Here is a 24,746-nt window from a genome sequence, read left to right as displayed (position 1 = left end):
CATAAATCTCGAATGGAATTAAAGACTGTCGAAAAAGTATTGAAGACAGTACCGAAAGTGTTTACGTTATATTAGATATGTGTTCCATGATAATTCAATATTTTTTTATAGGATTCGTAACATGGAACTTGAAGGCGAAGGAAACCCGAACCATTTTATACGGGTCAGACATAAAAAAAATATTTTTAAAGAAAATTTGTTTACGAGTTCACATTTCTATCAATAATTTTATCAATATGGGAGATCTTGGTTAGTTTATAATTGTGAAAAGTCGGCTCTATGAAATCATTGTTCTTAAAAACAGATTACACTTATTAATAATCATGTCAAGATACCTGAGAAACAATGGAGCATCTCTTGTGTGCTTGTGTGTGTCAAGTCAAAGGCTTCATCGTTTGGGGGCTTTACAGTAACATAATCTAGAAGAGATATTAGATAGAGATTATTGAAACCACAAAACTTCTTAAAATTCGCGTCAAGCGCAGGCAAGTCGTAAAGGATGACTACTCATTGCCTACCTGACTGGTATCGCAAAGGACCAAAACTGGCTTATGTATGGCTTTCTGGTCTACCAGACAAACATAACCTAACCTATTAATAATCATACTATAAGCTATAATTGCTTTGCAAGAATTATGAGATTGGCGAATCGAAGAAACAACTGGTATAAACCAAAGAGAGAGAGACACTTGTACATATTAATTTCAATGTGAGTAAAGTAGAGAACTTAAACGAGAAAGCGGCTCTCACGAGACAAAGAAAGAATATCTGGAAAGGTTAATAGATTGGCAATGGCGCCGTTTTTTTGTTCAGTTGGGCCTCTCATAGGTTATTAACTTAATTTTCGTATTTTCTTGTGATGTGGACTTGTTTTTTAGACTCTGCGTTAAAATCAAAAATACCTATAACTATATTCGATAGTTCAGACCAACTTACCAATTCTATAAAATTTTCATGTACAAATTAATCAAAACATTTTTTACCATTATATGGATAGCCTACACCCATTAAAACGAATTAAAACATCAGCCGTTGTTAAGGTTTTGAAATCAATAAATTCCCATTTATTTGGCTATGACGAGTATTTAAGTTTTTATTGTTATTTGGTTGTTTTTGTTTGTTTTTAATTTCCATTTGTGTACATGTGGGCGTGTTTACTGGAACATTCAACATTCACATAAACAATGTTCGTACGTTTTTTTGGGTTTAATCAGCAAGGGTTTGCATATTAAAAATATTTTTTTCTGCTCTTCATACATTAATTGCAAAAAACTATTTATTTTTGTTGTAATGCCTACACTATGCTATAAGGTAAAAATTAAATGTCTTTTATTTATAATATATAAAATTCATAAATAATAATAAATTATGTCTAAAATTAGCAGCAGTTAATTATTTTACAATGCATTGCAACAACAATTATGCCAAATGCCATATTTTTGCGATTTCGAAAATAAGTTTTTTTTTCACACGATTTTCTCCAACACTTGCTAATTTTTTAATAACGCTATTACAATAAATTTTATTTTTATTCTACATACTAAAATTTTATTACGCAATAAGGTTTTTTTACAGTAAAACATGTAAAGCATTTTCGAAAAATTCACCATAACGGGTTTTGTTGTGGTTATCTTTTACCAATTTGTGCAAGTAAAAATTTACACTAAAACTACGGAGTAACACGAACTAGCGGAGAGAGACTTGATTTTCTTTTGAGAATTGTATAAATTTCATCAATATACTATTGTTGGGTTTCAGATTTCTTCGATGATTTGAGATAGGATCTATGGTTTTTGGTCAGATAAATCTGTTCTATAATTGTAAATAGTCGGCGAATAAATTACCATATTAATTGGTATTCGGAAGGACCTCTGGTTGCTCTGAGATTTTAATTCTAGGTTAGAAAGTTCTGGGTCTTAATTCCGTGTCTCTCAGTACCTCGAATTTATAACTTTGTCAATTCGGGATATAAAATAAAAATTTTTGTTGAATTACTCTCACTAGATTTACCTAAGGAGTAAAAAGCTAAAATAAGGATGAACTGAAAGAAAAAAAACTGAAAGATGTTTCATTGTAAAGTAATATCATGAATTGGACATAACTTGGTTTTGACAAAGGATTTTTGATTCAAAAATATTATTAGAGATATCTTATTTATATTTTGGACATCCTTTGGATCGGAAATTAGAAAAATGAAAAATATCCTACAATTAGGACCAGTTTACCCAATGAAACATATGGAAGAGACGCTCTATTATTATTAATATTGTAACATTCTATGTGATGGCTAGAGCAATATAGTGTAAAACTTCAACTGGTTCCACTAAGAATTGCGCATTGGAACCCAAAATATAACCTAACTTAATAAGCCATACTAAAATAAATTTTGGTTCTGACCTGGGGGTCTTACTATGTTTACTATATGTTTTTGGGGTCGCTGAATTCGAATCGGTTTAACCGGCCCATTTAACCCTATCAGATCAGAGTTTTGACATATCCCCAAGAAACTAATACGGCGGACAGCGTTTTAAGAAACCATTGAATTCGTTTGAAACTCGCTACGCGGGGGTTTTCGGCGTTGCTGATTACGAATTTGACGTTAATTTACGAAAATTTAAAATGGCGGATCCAATATGGCGGACGTTTTTTTGAAAAATTCATCGAATTTGCTTGAAAACCGTTACTAGGGGGTTTTCGGAAAATTTAAAATTGCGGGCGGCGTTCTCAAAAAATCCTCGGATTCGCTTGAAACTCGTTATCGGGGGGTTTCGGCGTTGCTGATTACGGATTTGACGTTAATTTTCGAAAATTTAAAATGGCGGATCCAATATGGCGGACGTTTTATTGAAAAATTGATTTGCTTGAAAAGCGTTACTAGGGGGTTTTCGGGTTCGCTGATTACGAATACGTTACTTTTCGAAAAGTCTAAATGGCTGTTCCAATATGGGGACACATTTAAAAATAAATTTAAGTAATTTCTATAAACCACAAGTCGCGTGAAAACATCATTTTAGAGAGAGGAACTATCAAGGACCGAATAATATCGTTGATGGACCCGTCAAGAGCCCTACGCTATGGACTGTCTGTGTGAGATTACATTCTGTGGGGGTTACGTTAAGTCAAAGGTTTAAAGGTTAAAGAACTAGCCACGATTGAACAGCTAGCTTCAACTCCAACTTGTAAGAATATATATATGAAAAAAATATATTTTTTTAAGAATCAAATTTCCCTCTGCTAGTTCTTGTCTTCCTTTCCCACGTTCCACAATTTCTCATATTTCATTTTTTGGCCGTTCCGCTTATAATGCACCTAATAAATACCAATTAAAATGTTACACTAATATACTATATTCTCAATTTGAATGCTGTGCGCTGCGTTTTTGCTTCTAATTTTATATATATCGAATCTCTCACATAGAGCATTTGAAGCTGATTTATGTTAATATTTCGTTTTTTTTCTTTTTCTTAAATTTATATATATATGTATGTACATACAAATGCGTTAATTGACTTATACATATGTATGTATGTATGTGCATGCAGACTAGAGCTAATGCTAGCACCAAGGCTTCAACACTTTCGCTGTTCAAAAACAATACGATTTTCACTTATTACCGAAATTTGCCAGTCTTGCCATATTTTTTGCTTTTTATTATTTTGTTTTTTCTTATTTAACAATGTAAATTTATTCGTTTGCATTATTTTTGTCTTAATTCGCGCATTTTTTATGCTTTGTTATTAATATAATTTTTTGTGTTTTTTTCTGTTATGCTTTATTCAATAATTTTCAATTCTTCTATTCTCTTTTACGTACATGCATAAAGCTGTTAAGAATTTGAAAGGACTTTGTTGTATCCAATTACAGTTGCACTAAAATACACACGTTAACTAAATTTGTATGTATGTATCTCTGTGTATTTGTATGTTCTTATAACTGTCAGTTAAATTCGCCAAATTGCTTTCTAAATAAATAAAGAATATAAAAGTTCTTTCGCTACATTGAATCGTTCGAGTGTTCATAGCTTGAACTTGTCCATTTGGAGTTGTGTTGCTTTTAATGCACTGTTCATACATATGAATATATATATATGTATATACCTATAGCCCATAGGAGTTTCTATGTTCGCAAAGGTGTGTGTGTCAATGACCTGCGAGTGAGTTGAAAAAATACTAGACCAGCAGCAAATCAACTCGTATTATGGATTTCTTCGTTTATTCTTAATGCTTAATAAGCAGAAGGAAAAAAAAAGAAAGCAAAAAACTAAACAATATTTTCCATTAGTCTCTGGAGTTCTCTTATATACTATGGACTTCATAACACTAAATAATTTAGCATTCTTTGTTCTTACTGAACTTTCAGTTCGAGTGGTGTATGCCTGTTGGTTTCATTAATTCAAAATAAATTTATGGAATACAAATTTTGTGTTGCTACTCTCAGAGATGTAGTGGATGTACGGTTGACTAGATAAAAGTTGGTCGGCAGCTTTCTGATATTCATGGACGCATTATGTTTCGAACACCTAAAGAGGCCTTTCACATGAGGTGTATAGAGACTTCGAACGCTTATAACCTTCGGTTCCTTAGAACTCTGAGCTGAATGGAAACTTTAGTGATGAACACTGTGTTAATTCCAATCCAACGAGACAACATACAATAGTATTTTTCAAGCAGCTATGACTACAATTAATGAAATCATTGAGCAACTGCATTTCCACCGATGTCAGGGCAGTACTATTGGCTCTGAATACTACCATTGTGTATCTGTCTGATGTTTTGAACTATTTCATAGCGAAATCGTTGGAATCCGTAAGACCAACAATTTGTAAACATTCCTAGTTTTCTTCGGACAATCTAGAGCTCACTTAAATTCGCGTACGATTGGTAAACGATAGCGGATTCTTCTGAATCTGTACTCAGTAAGACAAATACTTTTTAAATAGTAGAAACTCGACTAGTTACTGTTCATTAGGATGTTAATTTAAGTGGTTGTCTGACGACGCACCTAGGCCTTTGAGAGGCCCATTGTGACTGGGATCCCCTCACACTATTATGCCCTCTTTGAACCACCCTGTGGTTTTAATAAAATGAAATAATTCGTATAGTTTCGTATGTGCAACTTCGCCCACATCATCGAGGAACCATTTGATCCAAACTGTCAACGTTTTCTAGCTGTTGAGCTGGAATGATGTCGAAACTAAAGTTGAAGAACTATTTTAGACGTCTTAACGTTTAGGATACATTGTGGATATACAGAAGTTTTGCTTTATGAATTATGAAAAGTTAGATGGTTGAAGCTCGCACCGATTTTGGAGAAACGGATATTTCTTAAATGAATCTGATTACAGGACAAATGAGCGTTATAACTAGTCGCATAAAATTATATGCTGAATTTTTGAATTTGGTCGGGATTTTAAACTAAACTTTTTGTACTAATCGACCTGGATTTTCGAAAAATAAATCTTGAAAAGATATACATAATTAAAATAATTATATGAAAATACGAATAACAAATAGAATTGTAGCAGCAAAATTGTGATTCATTGCTGTTAAAGGTGTCATCGATTTTTAAACGATTAACACGGGAGTGCTCCCCTCATTCAAACAAAATCAAAAGGAGTAATGATATATTCATTCACACTATCCTTTCTGTAGAGGAGACTTGTAGACTAATCCATCATATTTACAACTTTCAAGCAAGAGATTTCAACTTCAAAGCTCAATGCGCTTAAGCTCGTACACTCCGCTGACCTGAAGTGTCAGACAGCCCCGACAACAAACTCTACACCTTGCGCCTGTTACGTTGCCGTATCTATAATTGCAGGTATATTGAAATTTTATATTCTTCTTTGTTAGTTGACTTGGCACCTCCACCACCTCCATGTGACAGAAGGATGAAAGAGATAGAATGGAGAGTTGACGTGCAGAGCAGGAAAAATGCTTCCGGCTTAATGGCAATTGTTTTATTGCCTGACTATTGCCAATGATAAGCAAAAAAAAATATAACAAATCAGCCAGCCAGCAAACGTTTGTGCGAAGCGCTGGTGCAGCGACACTTCGCGAATGACCGCGTCGTCCTCGGCATCCAGACTCATCTTGTCTGCATGCAATGTTTGTTTGTCGTTTGCTTCGACAACCATAAATACACGTTTACCTCTGTGCAATTACATTCCGGTAAGTGCATATTTCATTTAGCTGGACTCATACTGTATTCTCTTTGCTGACTCCGCGCCGTTTTGTTGTACGAGTGTAAACAACAGTGGCGTAGCAACATGGAATCTTTATTTTAATTAGGGGCGGGAGATGTGGTTCAAGTAATTTTGTTATGAATATAAACGACAAAAATTAAAGTGGATTGAGTGGATGAACAAACAAAGGATGGAAAAAGAAGCAAAACAATTGAGTTATTATAATTATAAAGCGAGGAAAATGAATGAAATGCAGTCATTCGTAGAAACATGAAAATGGCGGGTGATGTGTTAGTCTGTAGAAATCTACTATTCTCTATTTGTTATGAATTATAAATAAGGCTTTGAATGGATATCTACTTTTTCGTATTTGGGGATTGTTAACTATTCTCGGGCTTCTGAGACTCATTTGAAATGGTTTCATACTTTAAATGTGATTTCTTTACCCCTTCTTACAAATTCTACAGACCCGTAACTCAATTCTGTCCAGATGGAATTTAATAAATAATAAATCTCAGTTAAAAACTTCATTCAAAGAACTAAAGCACATTTACCATAACCCTAACCTATCTCTACTGATGATTCTCTCAATTGTAAGCTTCTCTTCAACGGATGTTCTGAAGAAGTTAGCCTATGATCTTAAAATCCAACTTATTACTTTCCTTCTCACATGAAACAAGGGGACACTTCGTGAAAAATGTCTCAAAGGGAACGAGATGAAAACAGGAATTCTCAAGAATAGAGTCAGGAGGAATCATTAGACCATATATGTTTCTTAAAACGTATAGTGATTTGATGAAAAATTGATTATCTATTATTCATTTTCGTTTTTTGTCTCGATTTTCAATCTGGATGAAGGAATTTGTTGAGTTTAAGAATTCACATTGTGAGATCTATAATCAGATCCTCCAAATAAAGCTGAATAATTTTCTTTGGAAGGATTTGGTCTTTTACCGGAGAGTACTTTGGCCTTTTTGAGGTTTAATAAGACAATACTTATGATTCCAAACTAAAACATCCTTATTTTTGTCGATTTGGAAACTGATGTGAATCAAACTCACGAAAATATAAAAGTGGAATAAGCACTAATGCCAAACGGCGTAAAGATCTTTAGAAGTTTATAAGAAATATAAAAAAAACATTGAAACCTTGGACCAAGGCATGCCAGATATGTATTCAGTATATAGATATACATATTTATATAAAATCGTTTCTGTACTAGAACAGATTGTTCATATTAAAAATGTACATATACACCGCAGCTCAGCCATTTTGATTGCTTATTTGCGAAGTGTGAATTTACACTGCAGTACTAAGCTGCGACTCAAGGATATACTCGTATATAAACGATTTGTTTGCATACACGTGAGCATTAACGGCTCGGCATATCGCCTGTACATATGCAAATGCGCAAATGGCAAACCTAACAGGTTTTAATTGAAATACAACAATGTGACAGGTAAAATATTACGGTGAAAATTCGCAGAAATAAAAGGCGAACTGACCATGAACCTTGGACTTAATGGAACAATATGCAAATTGTATATTCACGTATGTAAACAGTGGTACAGTTTGCTAACATGCAATTTTGTGTGAATGGATATTTACATACATTTATATATATAATTTATGAGTTTGTAGATCAATTGCTTGGTCAAACACGCAGCAAAAATGTATTCGAATATCTATTATATTTAAGTATAATCGCTATATTTAGAAGTTTTAATATCCAAAATTACAGTTAAGGAGTTGCACATCAATTTCTTTCGACTTTTTTGTTGTTCAAATTTCCACTACATGTTCCATAATATCTAAAGGGAAAGGCAACATTTTTTAAGAAACAAACAAAGATCTCATCGCAAAGCTGCTCTAAGAATATCGAGCTGAAAATATTAAGGAATCCCTGGAACTTGATGAATACTTTAATTCATCAGGGTTGATAATGTTTCTATGAGATCTTTCGCAATAAAGACCCGACAACTACCAAAAACTGGTGGAATAAGTCCAAAGAATGCAGAAACTTCACCTTTAAAACATTCCAGGTTAGTTTTCAAAGGGCTTTTATAGGAGAGCTTGTCTGGGCACTCAAGAATCCTCGCACACTTCGACTTCATCCCGAGGTTACTGGACCGTCACTATATCGCTGAGACCAGCCCCAGTACCAAAGTTCATCTCCCTTTAGTCAGATGGGTTCTAAATGGTCATTGTCCTATCGGGATCCATGCTATTTAATTAAAAATCTTAGCGAACGTTAGCTGTAGAAGATGCCTAGAAGAGGACTTGGTGGAATCTGTCTTTGCGAAGTACAAATATTTCTTGGTTATTTCATTCTTTTTGAACAACCGCACGAACTAGCGGATATAGAAGTGAAAATCTGGAGATTTAAAGTAGGTTTAGGGCACTTCATCGAGTCTTAATAACTAATCAAGAGGAGTGATCCTGGCCTCACAAACGACTGTCTCCCATAGTCCGAGTGTGTTTTCCTCTGGGTAACAGTCATACAACCTAGCCTAAGCAAGATTAAAATACAGTGGAACTTCCATAACTCGAACTTCTATAACTCGAAGATCTCCATAACTCGAACATTTGAATTGGCAATGGCGTTTAGAAATCAAATTTCATACAAATTTCCTTCCATAACTCAAACTTCCCTAACTCGAAGTTCTCCATAACTCAAACCTTTAAATTGGTAATATAATTAAAATTTCACACAAATATCCTGCCATAAATCGAACTTTTCGACCAGGGCGTAATACAAAATTTAAAATTTTACTATCGAGGCAGGATTAAAAAGAGTAAATAAATAAAACTGTGTATAAATCTATATTTTACAGCTTTTTGAAAAATATTATGTTTTATTGAAAATTCTATAACGCGAAGTTTTTTTGTGGATTATGGTGATCGAGTTAGAGAAGTTCCACTGTACTTCGAATTTTTTTATTGATAATACTATAGAATCAATTCTATGACAGATATTATTAAATGGCATGCCAAAAAATATAGGAAAACATTTCAGATTGTGTCCTCTAGATTCTCCAAACGAACAAGCCATACGAGTAAATATTTTGAAATTTTATATTAAAGTCGGTACTTTTCAAAAACACAGTAATAATGGAAAATAGGAAATATTATTTGAAATTGAACAGAGCGTCATCACTGATAAACTCATATAGGTATTTTTGCCCGCAATTTGAGTTCGTTTGGTAAGAACATGCAATGCACACACCTTTACCAATCCTAAAACTCCCCAATATTACTAAATGTCGCACAATAAAGAAAAGCTTTTGCGAATTAATTTCATTTAAGTACTGCTAGAATTGGAACTAACACTATGTAGTGAACTATTCGATGAATTCTTGCGCGCCAACTCAGCTGACGACGTCACAGCGGCGTTTGAACTGGTTGCGCTTGCATTATGACGACCCGGTTGTGGTGATGTTGGATTCGACAGACCGGTCTCGTGTATGGGCGATAAAGTCGGTGAACGTGTACGCAGGAAATGTTTGCGTCGCTGACGACGATAAACGTTGCTCAGCGTGGGGAGTCTTTGCACCGGCGACAGGGTGCCTGAACTGCCGCCCGACGAATGTGAGACAAAGCTCAGCGTCTCTGCGAGCTCTTCCAAATTTGTTGGATTCGGTATTTTGCGACGCGTCGGTGGCGGCAAGGCCGGTGGTAGTGTGATTCCCATGGGTGTCGTATATGTCATGGACGTGTCGTCACGTATCACTGATGTGGGCAGAATTGTTTCAATGGCATTCGGCGTTTGACCTGAGGGTGTTGTGAGATTACTCGAATCACTGTAGATGCTCTGATCGCTGCGCTCCGATGCTGTCGTTGTGGATGAGGGCGGCTGTGGTGAGCTGCTGTCGTTGTAATGTTGCTGCGGCTGGTGGTGATTAAGATGTTGGCGGCCGCCGTAAGCGCCATTGCCGCTAGGCTGCAAATGTAATGGGCGGATTTGATTTTGTTTCACTTGATGCTCGTCCACGGCGCTAATTGCGCTGTTAGCATCCGTTTGGCGGCAACGCGTACGTCGATAGCGACCGAGCATACGCATCATATGTCGCAGCCGTGGCATTGGCCAGGTGCGTGTGTGACGTACGCGTGAACTAGATTTGTGATTGGCACTGCGTGGAGAGGTTGGGCGGCTACCACTGAGGCTGGCGGTGGTGCTGTCACCGCTGCCGCTACCATTGACTGTCTTAATGAAATGCACTGGTATTTCTGTGGCATTCACTTTCTTGCCGGTGCTGCTGGCAGTACTGTGTTGGTGACGCAACGCCAATGCGGCGATAATATCATTCGGCACATCGGGACTGTCGGGCACATTCGAACAGCAATTCCATTTTCGACGCCAACGCTGATTCTTCGATATCGACTTCATGCAGCAGCGTTCATGCTCGCTACTAACCACCTTCGAACTCGCGGAAACGGTACGCGGCGTTGGACTTAGCTCTCTAGCAGCATGTGCGCTGCGTTGCTTGGCACTGCCGGAACGTGCGCTTACATCGCCAACGCGTTTACTCACTATGGGACTGCGTATGCGAAACGTACACAACGTACATTGCTCCGTGTACTGCATATACGAACGTCGTGCGCTTATCGCCTCCAAGTCGCTGACCAATGTGGCTTTGGACGTTGCAGCGCTTACACGTCGCTGGGTCGCCAATGCGCCAAACGAGGAACAGCAATGGAAGGTCTTATAACCTCTATCTGTTGCTTCCGCTGTGTCGTTGGCGTCATACAAGCTACCGGCTCGGGCGCTGTCGCCACCGCTGATATGCGATATTGCAAGCGGCGAATGCACAGCGTTCTCTTCGAGCAGCGAACACATGTAGTACGTCTTTGAAGCAGACTGATGATACTCTCTGGAATTAACGCAGCAATGCAGATGTGAACGCGGACTATCATCGCGTTTGGGCAGTGGCTTACGCGTCTCAAAGTAATGCACATCAGCCGGATTGAGGGCGTTCGGATGGCGCGCGCTGGAACAAAAATAAATTTGGCCACAGTCGTTAGTCTTTTTGGACGGAGTCAAAGGATAATGCTGATGTTCATCTTTTGGCTGTTTGGCATTGGCTTCTTTCGCTTTGAGCTCCTGTGCTTGCCGATGGTTGCGTATGTACTCGTACGTGGTCAGGCCCAAAAACGAGATGTATATGTGGAAAAAGCAAAGATGCATAAGCAATCCAGCGGTGATGGCAGCCAAAAGCCCTAATAAACCAATAAGCACCAGGAATATTGTATCACTAACACCAATGCCGGCTATGGTGGCAACTGTAACATTATTGCTGGGAATGTCGCCTGCCGCGTCCGCCGTTGTCTCGGCGGCACTGAATGTTTGATTCAAGTGCAACAGCAGGGTGTCATTGATTGTGTCCGCAATCAGTGTACTCGCGTTCTCAGCAAGCGCCGGCAGTGTACCATTATCCGGCAACAAATCGGTATCCAGCAGATAAGCGCTAATATTGGCGGTGACATTTTGGGCGAATTCAATGTTAGACGTCGCATTGCCAGCTGTGGCCGCTGTGTCATTCAGCGCACTAGCATTGCGTACGTAGAGCACCGCAGCGGGATCTACACTGTCAACGTTGGCAACATTTCCTGCGGCAGACTGCCAGAAGCTCAACCATTCGGGGTGCACATAGTAGAGCACAATTTGCGCCACCACGGCTGCGACAATCACCACCGTTGCGGCCACTGCACTGACCACACACATTAGAAATGCCGCATAATTACGCGAACCGATACAGTGATTCAGCCATTTGCAGTGATGATCGAACTTGCCAACGCACTTATTACAAACCGAACAGTGCTTCGTGCGCTGTGACGAGGTGCGTATGTTACACAAGTGACAGCGACCGTTTTCAATGACATGTGCGTGTCGATTGCGATCGAACTCCGGCACTATGCGATCGTTGCGATGCACGCGTTGCAGCTCACGATCGGCCGGATCGGTTAGTAATGCAGTCAAATGCGATATAACGTGCACCACAAACAAACCGCCGACGAGCCCGTACAGTGGACCCTGAATATCACTCGCGAACGACGGTATCAGTACACAAAATGTGGCGGCGCCGAAGAGTATGAGCACAAGCCAACCGAATACTTGTAATGGATGTAGCGGCAACTGTAAGCCATGCAAACGGCGTCCGCGACGATGATGCACATCGGCGATATTCTCCTGATACGAAATGCAACGCGACAGATCACAACACTGTGGGGAAGCGCGCGTTTGTGTGGATGGCTCTGCGTTCGCGGTGGCGTTATTGGAGACGTTGAGCGCTGAAGCGGTCGGTTTCAGATATGAGCAGGAATGCTGACGTTCAGCCGTTTCGTTGCTGTCTGTGGCGGATTTCGGTGATGATGCGGGCTTTAACGCGTTCTCGTTATTGAAGCCTGATGTATGACACTCGTTGGTGATGCTGCTCGTGCTAATGGTTATGATATTATCGCCACCATTCAAAGTGGACGCATGCGGCTTCACAGCGCCATCAGTAGCGTCTGTCGTAGCAGTTGTTGTGGCAACATTGGCTGGCTTGTGCATGTTTCAAAAGCATTGGCTATAAGTATGTTTTGAAGATAAAAGACAAGCTTGTAGTGTAGCGTTACTAGACGATTTTGGTGGAGGTTAAGATGAGGATGATGTTGTTGTTGCTGTTGCTGTTGTATAGTACTGAGTTTACGGGGATGAAGTGGAGAGATGAAGTAGCTGTTTTTAAGTAACGGGAACAAGTACATCACAGTGCCGTCAAAGCGGTAGCGGTAAGAAGCGGTAACTAGTAGTGAACTTAACGGAGTAAAATTAAACCGAACCGTTAGTATTGTAATGGACGCATATGTTTGGCTGCACAAAGCTGAACTTTTAAGTAAAGTTTTTCATTTGTTGTTGTTTTTATATTTTCAAAATTTGTTTTTTTTTTAATTTTATTTATTGTCCTGCAGTCTGCACTTCAAACTCGATAACTCGTCAAAATATGCACTATACACATACACCCACAGACATACACTTGTGTCCACTTTGGTCCGTTGCCTTTTTGTCTGCCTGCCACTCGACAGTTGTTACCAAAAACGAAAACACAAATGAAACTAAAGTAATCACAGACTGCTGGAGCCGACGACTTGACTACCTACATACACGTAAGCGATGAGCTTTCGCACACTCAGATAGAGATGTATATTTAGTATACACGACTGTTTGTTTGTATGTGTATGTGAACATATAAAATATGCACACGCACTTGAATGGTACTTTTTTACGCTCTAGAGTGTATGTGTTCGTGTGAGAGAGGGTGTGTGTGTTCGTTAAGGAAGTGACTGCTCGTCTGCCACTATGTGCTGTTATGCGTCTGCTTTGCTTGAATCACTTTTGAATGTAGGCCGCAGGTTGCATGAAGACACAAATATACACACACTCTAACTGTATATAACACTAACACATACATTTATGTAAATCTGTATATGAGTATGTCTGTTCTTTAAAGTGCTAACTGACTGGCTGTAGGCCGCATGTCAAGGTTACAACACGGATGCTTTCACGTACAGCACACGTATACGTACCGCCGCTGCCTGCTTCACTTCACGTCACGTCACTACGAGTAGCGGATTTTGTTACTTTTTTACTTTTATTTCATATATGTATTCCAGTTAATATTTTGCTCGGTTGTTGTGCAAATATTTGTGGTTCTTAAATCACTCGCACTCACAAACGGCTATAAAATAGGTAACCAGCCAGTGCTTGGGAATCTAAATAAATAAATCCTTTTCTATTTTTTTATTTTTTTGTGTCACTTTAATGCACTTTAGCGTTTTAGTAGCGTAGCCGGTTTACGTAATCCGTTATTTTTAAGCGTAACTCGCTCTCTGTCTAATGCTATACACTATGCAGCGTATGAACGCCATAAAATATGCAACACTTTTTGTGCGTTGTCGCTGTGTGGCTAAATAAGTCGTGCGCTTGCGATTTATTAATCCGCTGACATTATACGCGCTGCATATAGTAGCTGGAAAACTGAAAAATCCACAATGTTTCACATATTTGATTTCACACGCGCTGATTTTGTGTCGGTGTGTGGGTGAGTGTGTGCAAATTGTATAGTTCACCCCATAACGGCGACCGGCGGACGCGGAGTATGTACATTAAAAGCCTTATCAAGCGCACACTTGCATATGTAAATCACGAGGGCTCAATTTGATTTAACACAAGCTTTTAAATTCAGCGTTGTAATCACAAAAAAATTACCGAAAATTGCCAACGCTGCTGTCACAGCTGCTACGGTATACACTTGTATTATTGCCTTGCTTGCTGTACATCCTTCGCTGTTTAATGTTTCACAACACACACACGCTCAAACAATTGCTAGCCATCAATATGTTCTACTGCCACCCCCTGTTGGCAACAACAAACACACGCGTGTGCACACACACACTCTCCTCTGCGGTTGGGTGGTGGTGCGTTCGTCCAAGAGTGGAGGAAAAAAAGTTCAACAGCAAAATATTCAGTCAAGTACACGCTTTGTTTCTTTGCTGTTTTCCGCTTACAACCGTTCCGTTCCGTAATCGCGCAGCAACTGTTCCAATGTTTCATTGCGGAAAAGTGGCAAACGTAAAAGCTGCGTGTTGGAGCTTTCACTCTCTCTCTCTCTCGCTGAAATTTTCATTTTGTCGTGTGGAAAAGTTTTTGCTCTCTCTTACTCTTCTGCAACATTTACCTTTTGTGTTAATATGACCATCTTCTGAATGGCATTCATTTATTTGCCGGCTAAGTGTTGTTCGCGTGTTTTTGTTTTTGCAATTTTCACATAGTGGCCTTGCCAATTAATTTGGAGAGAAAATATTTACGGAGATTTTAATATTAAAAACTATTTTTCGCAATACTGTCTCTGGCATTTTTCAAATTATTATAAAAATAATAAGAAAATAACTTTGTTCTAATTCTCATGCTACAGGGGTTCGTTTTTATTCGATTATATCTGGTACTTTCTATTCTTAGTTTCGAAATTCCATTACGTTCGCAGTATGCATAGGACTAGCAAAGAAAAGACTGAACATATTGAAATATTTGTTTGGATTTTTCTGTGCAATTCTCGTTCGGTTTTAATAGAAAAACAGTTATAAGGTTGCCACCTGGTCCAAAATTGTAATTAAAATGAATTTATTAATTAAAAAACTGCAATACGGGCATCAAATTGGATCAGTGTAACTAAAATATAAATCAGAAAAATATCATGGAAAGGGTTGCCACCTGTTTTTACAAATTATTTATTTACAGTTTTTATTATTTTATTTAAGTCAGTTTTTTAATAAATTTTTAATTTGTAACAAAAACTGAATTGGCATTTTTTTATAAACAGAGTTGCCACCTGCTTACATTTTTTTTTAAATCGTTTGATTAAATTTTTAAATTTGGTATTAAAGAGTTTTGATATACATAATTCAGATAATTTTCGTTTTTCCTAATTGTATCGGGACCTTCATATCATAACGATGAAATTTGACCAGGATCGCAACACACTAACCGCCCCTTACTGAAGACTAAAAAACTTGAATTTTTTTTTAATTTTTTATTGAAAAATAAAAAAAAAGTTCTAAGGTTGTCAACCGCACCGTTAGTTCTGCTTTCTCCAGACTAGATAAGGGTGCGAAGCGAACGTGTTTGGAAGTGTATGAGGACAAGACGAAATATCTCCTGTCATCAAACAAACAGTCAGCGCACTCGCGTCTTGGCTCCCACGTCACTGTTGACAGTCATAACTTTGAAGTCGTAGATAATTTCGTACACCTGGGGACTAGCATCAATAACATCAACAATGTCAGCCTCGAAATCCAACGCAGAATCACTCTTGCCAACAGGTGCAACCTTGGACTGAGTAGGCCTCTCTCAACGAAGCAAAATCAAACTGTACAAGTCGCTTATCATTCCGGTCCTGCTTTATGGTGCAGAAGCGTGGACGATGTCAAGATCCGATTAGACGGTACTTGGAACGAGATGAAAATGGTCCTTTAAGCAGTGGCAAAGGCGAATACCGCAGACGATTTAACGGTGAGCTGTTTGAGTTATACGACGATATAGACATAGTTCAGCGAATAAAAAGACAGCGGCTACGCTGGCTAGGTCATGTTGTCCGAATGGACGAAAACACTCCAGCTCTGAAAGTGCTCGATGCAGTACCCGCCGGTGGAAGCAGAGGAAGAGGAATGCCTCCACTCCGTTGGAAAGAACAGGTGGAGAGCGGGCTGGTTTCACATGGGATTTCCAACTGGAGCCGAATTTCGAGGGAAAGAGAAGCATCCGATTCGGCTATAACCGGATAAACGGTTTCTACGCTAATTACATACATAGATCTAAAATACAAAATAGTGAATAATGTAATAGAACCCACATACTAGATCCAGTATGACTACATATGTAAATCCAATTGATCAGTTCCAATCTTTCATGCGATCTGACCCCAAAACTTTTTGGTGTTTACATACCACATTTATTCAGATAATTATACTAATAAATTACTACATATACATAAGTGACTCAGGAAGCCAAATTTGGTTCGTTATTGGCGCTATTGACTAAAATGGTATTGCTACGATGATCTCTCTAAGATGCATGCAATTCCAGAACCCGAAATTCTGAAAAATTATGTATTATATGGTGGAAAAATGTCTGTGCCACTAGGAAAAGCAATTGGAGCAATGGAGCAATTAAACTTTTTCAATAAATAGAGAGTCTACATAACACACAACACGTTCGCTTTTCACGCTCGAGGCATATGTATGTATGCATCTACATAAGACAAAAGTGCCATTCAAACACACTATATGGTCCATCTTATGAGATCTAAACTAAACAGAATGACTCACAATACATATTCATATTTTTTTTCTCTAAACTATATATATTTTTCAGTATGTATGTTCCACATGTACGCTTGTACACTTCGTTTAAAATTGTCTTTTTCACCGTATGTTGTATGTTGTATGCGCTGTTGAATGGAAGAAGGAAGTGTTGAGGAAATGATGGCAAATGCGATTAGCTTTAGTCGACTTTGTTATCATTGTATGTACTGGAGGGCGTGTTGAAATGAAAGTGTTTGTTTGCATACAAATTGATGTGTGTACAGGCGCTTACACACAGATACACCTAAACGACAAGCGGCAAGCGAATTCAAAAGAAATCATTTAAAATGTATGTTGTTTGTGTGTTCTACTCAGCTGCTTCGAGTAGTTTTTTTTTTGGCATCAAGAGCTGCATATGAACGTTCTCCAATTGACGTGGAGACACTGAGTGACAAGCGTGTTATTGCTTACCACTGCCGCTGATTGACGGAACATTTATGTTTATGGTTATTACCGAAAATGCCTCTAAGCTTTCACTGAATTTTCTCATTGCGAGCGGTTTGTTTGTTGGTGATTAGATTGTGTGGTGATAAGCGAATTTTCCAATAGAAATGGTTTTCAATGTGAAAAGATATGGGCTTAAATTTGTGGAGAACATTTGTGACGAAAGAATGTTAATGAATGGTAAAAACAGGAAGCTTCACTATGGGCCGCATTTCTCAAAAGAAAAAGAAGTTGGTTAGGGCATGTTCTGCTCCGATATCCAGATACAATCAACCGGATTCCACAAGGCAATCGAAGCAAAGACCGACCCACTCTAACCCGGAGAAGAAATTTGGACTTCGAAATATTTAAGGTCCAAAAAGGTTGGATCTGAATCAAGAGGCTAGCGCAAGATTACAATTAATAGAGGAATCTCATTGTGGCCCTTTGCTCCCCGCGGAACCATAGGATACAATATAAAACCTGGAAGCTTGAATGCGAAAAATATTTTTGCCTTATTTTAAAAAGAGTGTTTTGTACGAAGAAGACTAGAATTGTGCCGCCATTGTAGGTTTGATTCTGCTCTTGACAGTCTTGAATTTATGTTTTCTGAATAGTGGTGGAATGTTGTGCCCTATTCAAATAACCAGTTTTTCTGACTGCCCAAAAAAGTGTCATTTAGGGTTCTAAGGCGTCTATATGTGATTTTTACAATAGACTTAGTATATAAAAGTCTATTTTTTAATTTCTAATTCATCTATCTATTTCATGAAAAAATAAAAAATATTTTTTATTAAATAGCAAGTGTTACTCTTTTACGATTGGGATACATTTTCATTTTCTCGGAAATCGGTTTCCGAATCGTTAAAATCCTATATTTGTTCTTTAGAAATGTTTTCAGAGTTTTCGTTCTTTATGAATTATTTCGCCGTTATTTTATTTTTCAGTATGATCGGTTTATTAAAATACCCCGTTTTCGATCTGCCCTCTTGATTCCATCATTATTGCTCATTATGCTCCGGATCTCAAATCAGAGAAAATTATGACAAATTAACTTCGAATTACTCTAACAGCCAACATACATACACCCGGTTCTCCAGTTCTTGATCACCCGGAAGAAAGTTAGCAATAATGAAGTGGTAATCGTCGAGACCTTGACTTATTTCGAAGCAAATGTATGAAAAATTATACAAAAGTTGAAAGATCGCTATAATCGATATAATGCCTTCACAAACTACTTGCCAATGAATACTTAACACGGATTTTTGATAAAAAAAAAATATTTTTTTCTTTAAGGGGTTACATGGGTTTTGTCGCGTAAAAAATGGTATATTTTCAATATTTTTTTTTTCTATGGAAAAAATTATATGACTTAAAAATACATATTTAAAGAATAATTACTGAAATTTTCAAAAGCAAAAATAAAAATAAAACTCCTCCATTGCGACGTCATTTCCGGTGACCCCTCGGAAAAAAGATGCGATCGCGTTGTCAGCATAACTCCTGACAGGATCATCCAAATTGGAAAAAAACAAAAATAAGTGTTTTAGGTAAGACCATAAACTCGTGCTTGAACGAAGATAAGACAAAAAAGTATGAATTGAAATTTTGGCAGACATTTTTCCCAAAAAATAAATATTTCGGTCAAATTTGCTTGATATTTTGTATTTTTTAAATAGTTGTAATTAAAAAAAAAAATTAAAATCTTTCGTTCAAGCACGAGTAAATTGTATCTCGAACACCTGTGCAAAATTTCATCAAGATCGGTAGAGTAGTTTTCGAGAAAATTTGACAACCGACTTTGAAAACACGGTTCCGAGAAAAACGCGTTTAAAGTTTTGAGTAACAATAGTACTTGACTTGCAGCGCACACTTTCCAAAGGTTGCATCTCGGAAACTATTATTAGGATCGACTTGAAAATTTAGTACAATATTCTTGAGATGTTGTAACCCCTTAAAATATAATACTTTGAACTTTTTAGGCCGTCCCTTAAGGTATTTTCCAACAGTGACACAGTGACAAATAGCGACATTTTAAGAAAGTCTATCAGTTGCAAACTGGCAATAAATAAGCACATAATGGTACTAAAAAATGGAGAAGAGTTGTTATATGAAGCCTAATTAGGTATGCGCGGTGCACAAGCAGCTTAAATTTTGGTTGTTGGGTGACCACTTGCAGTTGTTAACATTTCCGGTGCGCACTTGTAACCAATCAATCGTAAACACAGCAATTGAAATATGTGTTTTTGGGGTTTTTGAGTACACCACCTATTTTAATATATTTTGAATTTCTTAATAATTATTTTGTATTTTTCGGCACTTTACTGCAGGTATGTATTATACATAAATGGGTTTGTCTATGAAAATTAATATGGAATAAAAAACCGGCATAGACATACAAACACGTATAGAAGATTGTTTATGTTTTGATATTCTTTTATAATATATAAATATGTATATTTACTTGTATAGAGCAAATATTCAGAAACAGAATATTCGCCCAAGAATGTCGTTACCACGAGCAACAAAAGGTAAATATGTACATATAATGCCAGATACTTAACCATACATACCTACAACAATAGATACAACAACAATTATTTGTTTACAATCATATCGAGTTTATTATTGTTTCATATCAGAGTTAAAGGTACGCTGCTGCCATGAAAACTGAAACGAACGCTATAAACCCAAATATTATTACTATTGTATTTATGTATATATGTTTGTTTCTTTTTGGTATATGAAAAGAGCGCAGCAAGGTACTCTATAAACATAAAACAGCATGTATGGACATCAACAATTAGTCACTGGCTTAGTTTCCATTTTCAGCACCAACAATGCAGACTGATAACAACACCGGTCAACGTGTCAACATGTCAACAATTCGGTAAGCGGTGAAAAGCGAAAACGATTTAAAGGTAAATACAAAATGGTCAATGTACAATGCAATATACATCAATGACAATCAAACATAATTTTTGTAACTATGTAGTCACACATACACGCCTCGTCAATAGGTTAGACACATCCGTGCTTACAATAGAATTCAGCTTAGAACTTTTATTTCGAATTCAATTAAATTAAAAAGAGTTAATTATAAATAAGAGTATAAAATAAATAAAATTAAATAAGAGTTGATATGCAAAATGTATGGTTTTTCAAGGATAATATTGAAAAGATGTAAAAACAAGTAAGGAAGGGCTAAGTTCGGATGTAACCGAACATTTTATACTCTCGCAATTTATTGATCTAATTTTATAAATATAACACAATTCGACCCATATATTCGGTATAAAGTTCAATAGAATAACGAAAATCATCATAAATAGTATATGGGGACTGAGGTAATTCCTAAACCGATTTCACTCGTTTTCACCACCAAGATACAATGTATCGAAGACTATACGCTCACTTAATTTAATATTACTTATAATTAGGTATATGGGATCTGGGGGAAGTTATGACCCGATTTTTACCATTTCGGGTACAGAGAGAAACTGTTATAAGAAAAAAATTCAGAGGGAATTAATTATATTAAAATATCTGAGGGATTTACCTGAGTATATTTTCGGTGAAAAATTACCCTGAGTTCTTCATGTTCGATATCAGGGGCCTTGAAAAGTCATGGTCCGACAATTGATGTCACAGTTCAAATACAGTATTTGTGTAAAGTTTTATTCCGCTATCTTCATTTGTTCCTAATGTATATATGTATTATAAAGTGAACGAATCAAAAGAATTCAAAATTGAGTTATATGGGAAGTAGACGTAGTTGTGAACCGATTTCGCCATATTCCATCCGTGTCATCAGGGTGTCAAGAAAGTGTTATATACCGTATTTCATTGAAATCGGTCGAATAGTCCTTGAGATATGGTTTTTGACCCATAAGTGGGCGACGCCACGCCCGTTTTCCATTTAGTAAAAAAATCTCAGTGCAGCTTCCTTCTGCCATTTCTTATGTGAAATTTAGTGTTTCTGACGTTTTTCGTTAGTGAGTTAACTCACTTTTAGTAATTTTCAACCTAACCTTTGTATGAGAGGTGGGCGTGGTTATTTTCCGATTTCTTTTATTTTTGGACTGTATAAGGAAATGGCTTAAATAAACGACTGCAGAAAGTTTGGTTTATATAGCTTTATTGGTTTGCGAGTTATATACAAAAAACCTATTTGGGGGCGGGGTCACGCCCATTTTTCAAAAGCAATTACATCCAAATGGGATCCTATGTTCCAAATTTCATTTTCATAACTTTATTTATGGCTAAGTTATGACACTGTATAGGTTTTCGGTTTCCGCCATTTTGTGGGCGTAGCAGTGGACCGATTTTTTCGAAAGCAACCTCCTCAGGGTGCCAAGGAAGATGGGTTCCGAGAGCTTGCACGGACGGACAGACGGACGGACGGACAGACATCCAGATTTCAACTCTACTCGTCATCCTGACCATTTATATACATATAACCCCATATCTAACTCTTTTATTTCTTGGTGACACAAACAACCGTTATGTGAACAAAACTATAATACTCTCTTTAGCAACTTTTGTTGCGAGAGTATAATTAATAACACGAAATTGTGTTTTTCAAAAATTTTCTTACTAGATTAACTGCGTCTATTCTAGTAATTCATTTTTGGTAGAAAAAGAGCTTATTTTAAATCTTTATTTTTAGTGTCAGTATTAGTCTCATTAGGATAAAATGAACAATTTTTCAATAAAGTGTACAGCTTCCTGCTTGTTTGCAATAACTTTATATATCCTTTTCGTCCTTGAATGATAGAGAGAGTCTATGCAATTTAGTGAATTTTCACTTCTTTAACTTCGTATTGCTTTCCTCCTTCAAAAACTTTGCATGAAGGCCAACTCCAAAGGTTTTCAAATATGTTAAGATCCGGAGAAAATGGTGGCCAAGTCATGATATTAAAGTTTTGACTCGAAATAAATGAGTTAACTAATCGAGCGTTATGAATCGGAGCGTCATCTTGTAGAAAAATCCATGGTATAGATCTGCAGATTTCTTTTAATAATAGAAAATCTGACTCTAATGTTGTTTTGAAGCGCTCACCGTTCGTTTTTTGATCAATGAAAATAAAATCAATTGTTCTATAAAACGTGATGGCATCCCGTACCATTATCCACGAATGATGGCGGCTTAAACGCACTTCTTCTTTGCGTAAATCATGAAAATAGCATTGAAAGCCATCGGCTCCCTCTAAATTAAAACGTTTTTCATAAGTAAAACCACTGCATACCGATAATTGAGCCGAGTGCCAGAATGCACACTCCAAGGCATGTACTCTTCCGCAAATTTAAGCCGTTTTTCTTTGCGTATGGCATTCAAAAACGGATTTTACGTAATTTTCACCGATCTTTGATGTCGACTTAGTAGAACTGTTAGGCTTATAACCACAGTAGGATGTTAAGCGCCCGACAATTGAAGGTCATCGGAAGAAAGCTTCCAACGACTCTCCTCCCAAGGGACGATATCATCAAAAGGGTACACCTTGTGAGGCGATTTAAAACAGTTCTGTGCAATAAAAGGGAATAGAAGCACACAACAATGGTACACAGTCGGATCAAAGACAGCAGTTGGTATAGGCGCCGGGATAACGTTGACACGCCTCAAGCAGTCTTTATCTATGGGTCAATTCCCTAGCATCTTTCAATCTGAAGTCTATGCCATTACCAAATGTGCAGAGGTAATATTAGATAGGAACTACCATAATGAGCGCATAGCCATTATTAGCGATAGCCAAGCAGCTCTCCAGGCAATATCATCCTTCGAAGTGGACTCGGGGAAGGTTATGGACTGCATAGGCGATCTGAACAATATTTGCACCCTTGATATGGGTTCCAGGACATAAAGGCATAAAAAGAAATGAACTGGCGGACCAACTGGCAAGAAAGGCCGCGGCTATCAGCTCAATAGGGCCGGAGCCCTTCATCGCGGTTGGTCGGCACGTTCTTATAAGCCGTTTACAAGAAGAGGAAGTAGCAAGCAGAAATCGCTGCTGGTTGCACGTGCAGGGACTTCGTCACTCCAAACTGTTCATCGGAGGGTACAATCTGAAGAGATTCAAAAAGTTAATGACGCCCCCGGGAACAAACTGAGACAATTAGTGGCATTCTATACCGGCCACTACAGACTGCACAAACCGGGAATCTACTCGTCGGATCTTTGCCGATTCTGTGATTCGGAGACGGAGACACTGGAGCACTTACTCCTTGACTGCCCGGCGATCGCGAAAAAAGGGGACAGACAATTGGGGTTATATATCCCCAAAGAGGTAATATCGCGTGCATAAGCCCTGCAACGCTGCTAAGGTTTCTTAGCGTGACGGTGTTGGAGGGAGTGCTGTGATAGCTGGAGAGGGCACAATAGACCTTGGGTCGCGGTGCAATCCTCAATATATAATCTAATCTAATCTAGTAGAACTGTAACCAATTGTTTCATATTCCTCTGGATCTTTTAAACATCTATCAACAGTTCTGGAACGGCAGCTTATTTGTTTGACAATATTTCGAATCAATAGTCCTTGTAAGTGAAATAAGTATATTTTTAGGCATTTCAATAGGCTCAAAACATTACCTATTCCTATTTTTTTCCAAATATTGCAAAAACACAATCGATTTCTTAATATTACGTTTTTTATTAATGAAAACAATTGCTCCTTTTTACACAAGACGAAAAAAGTTAAGTGCGTCTAATTCAATGATTATAAAGTTTTCGAATGCACAGTTATGCTTGCATGTTGTTTGAAGTTTCATAAGAAAAGGGGTTTGCTCAACTCATACATATTTGGTAGTAAATATAACGGGTTCTTTAAGGAAAAAATGGGTACGTCTAACCTATGACTAGCAGTGTACATACATATACATATATGCTGCTATGCTGCTTTAGAAACCATGCAAGCACACATAATGTTGGTTTATAGTTTTGACCGGACTCAATAAACAGTTTGTCTTTGCAGTCTGATAGCAAACGCAAATACAAAACATATTTTTTGGACAAATATAGTAATTACAATTTATGCACAAAAGCCATGATTTTTTTGTTCAACACTCACACCGATTGAGGTGTATTTACAATAGAAATCATAAGATAGATATTACTCATACGCAATGGAGACAGCGGAGGAATTACAACAATTTGACATATATATTCGGTATAACGAAACTCATCATATATAGCATATATGAAGGCTTAGGTAATTCCTGAACCAATTTCACCACCAAGGTACACTAT

At 37.5% G+C, this 24,746-nt stretch overlaps 2 protein-coding genes across 2 annotated transcripts in view; both read right to left on the bottom strand.

The window, feature by feature from the left end:
* Positions 1–24,746, bottom strand: part of LOC105214823 (tRNA-dihydrouridine(16/17) synthase [NAD(P)(+)]-like) — a 59,888-nt gene that overhangs the window by 31,009 nt on the left and 4,133 nt on the right. The window lies entirely within an intron of this gene.
* On the bottom strand, positions 1,745–22,800 carry LOC105214830 (uncharacterized). The gene has a single exon (XM_054226729.1). The coding sequence runs from the start codon at positions 12,732–12,734 to the stop codon at positions 9,486–9,488; it is 3,249 nt and encodes a 1,082-aa protein (XP_054082704.1). The 5' UTR covers positions 12,735–22,800; the 3' UTR covers positions 1,745–9,485.

Source organism: Zeugodacus cucurbitae, chromosome 3 (genome assembly GCF_028554725.1).
Source record: "Zeugodacus cucurbitae isolate PBARC_wt_2022May chromosome 3, idZeuCucr1.2, whole genome shotgun sequence".
NCBI lineage: Eukaryota > Metazoa > Arthropoda > Insecta > Diptera > Tephritidae > Zeugodacus > Zeugodacus cucurbitae.
Note: the sequence above shows the minus strand (reverse complement) of the source record. Positions and strands in the feature narration are given on the sequence as shown.

Bases quoted from the DNA above. Each gene is read 5' to 3' on its own strand.
- LOC105214830 (XM_054226729.1), bottom strand. From the start codon at position 12,734: ATGCACAAGCCAGCCAATGTTGCCACAACAACTGCTACGACAGACGCT.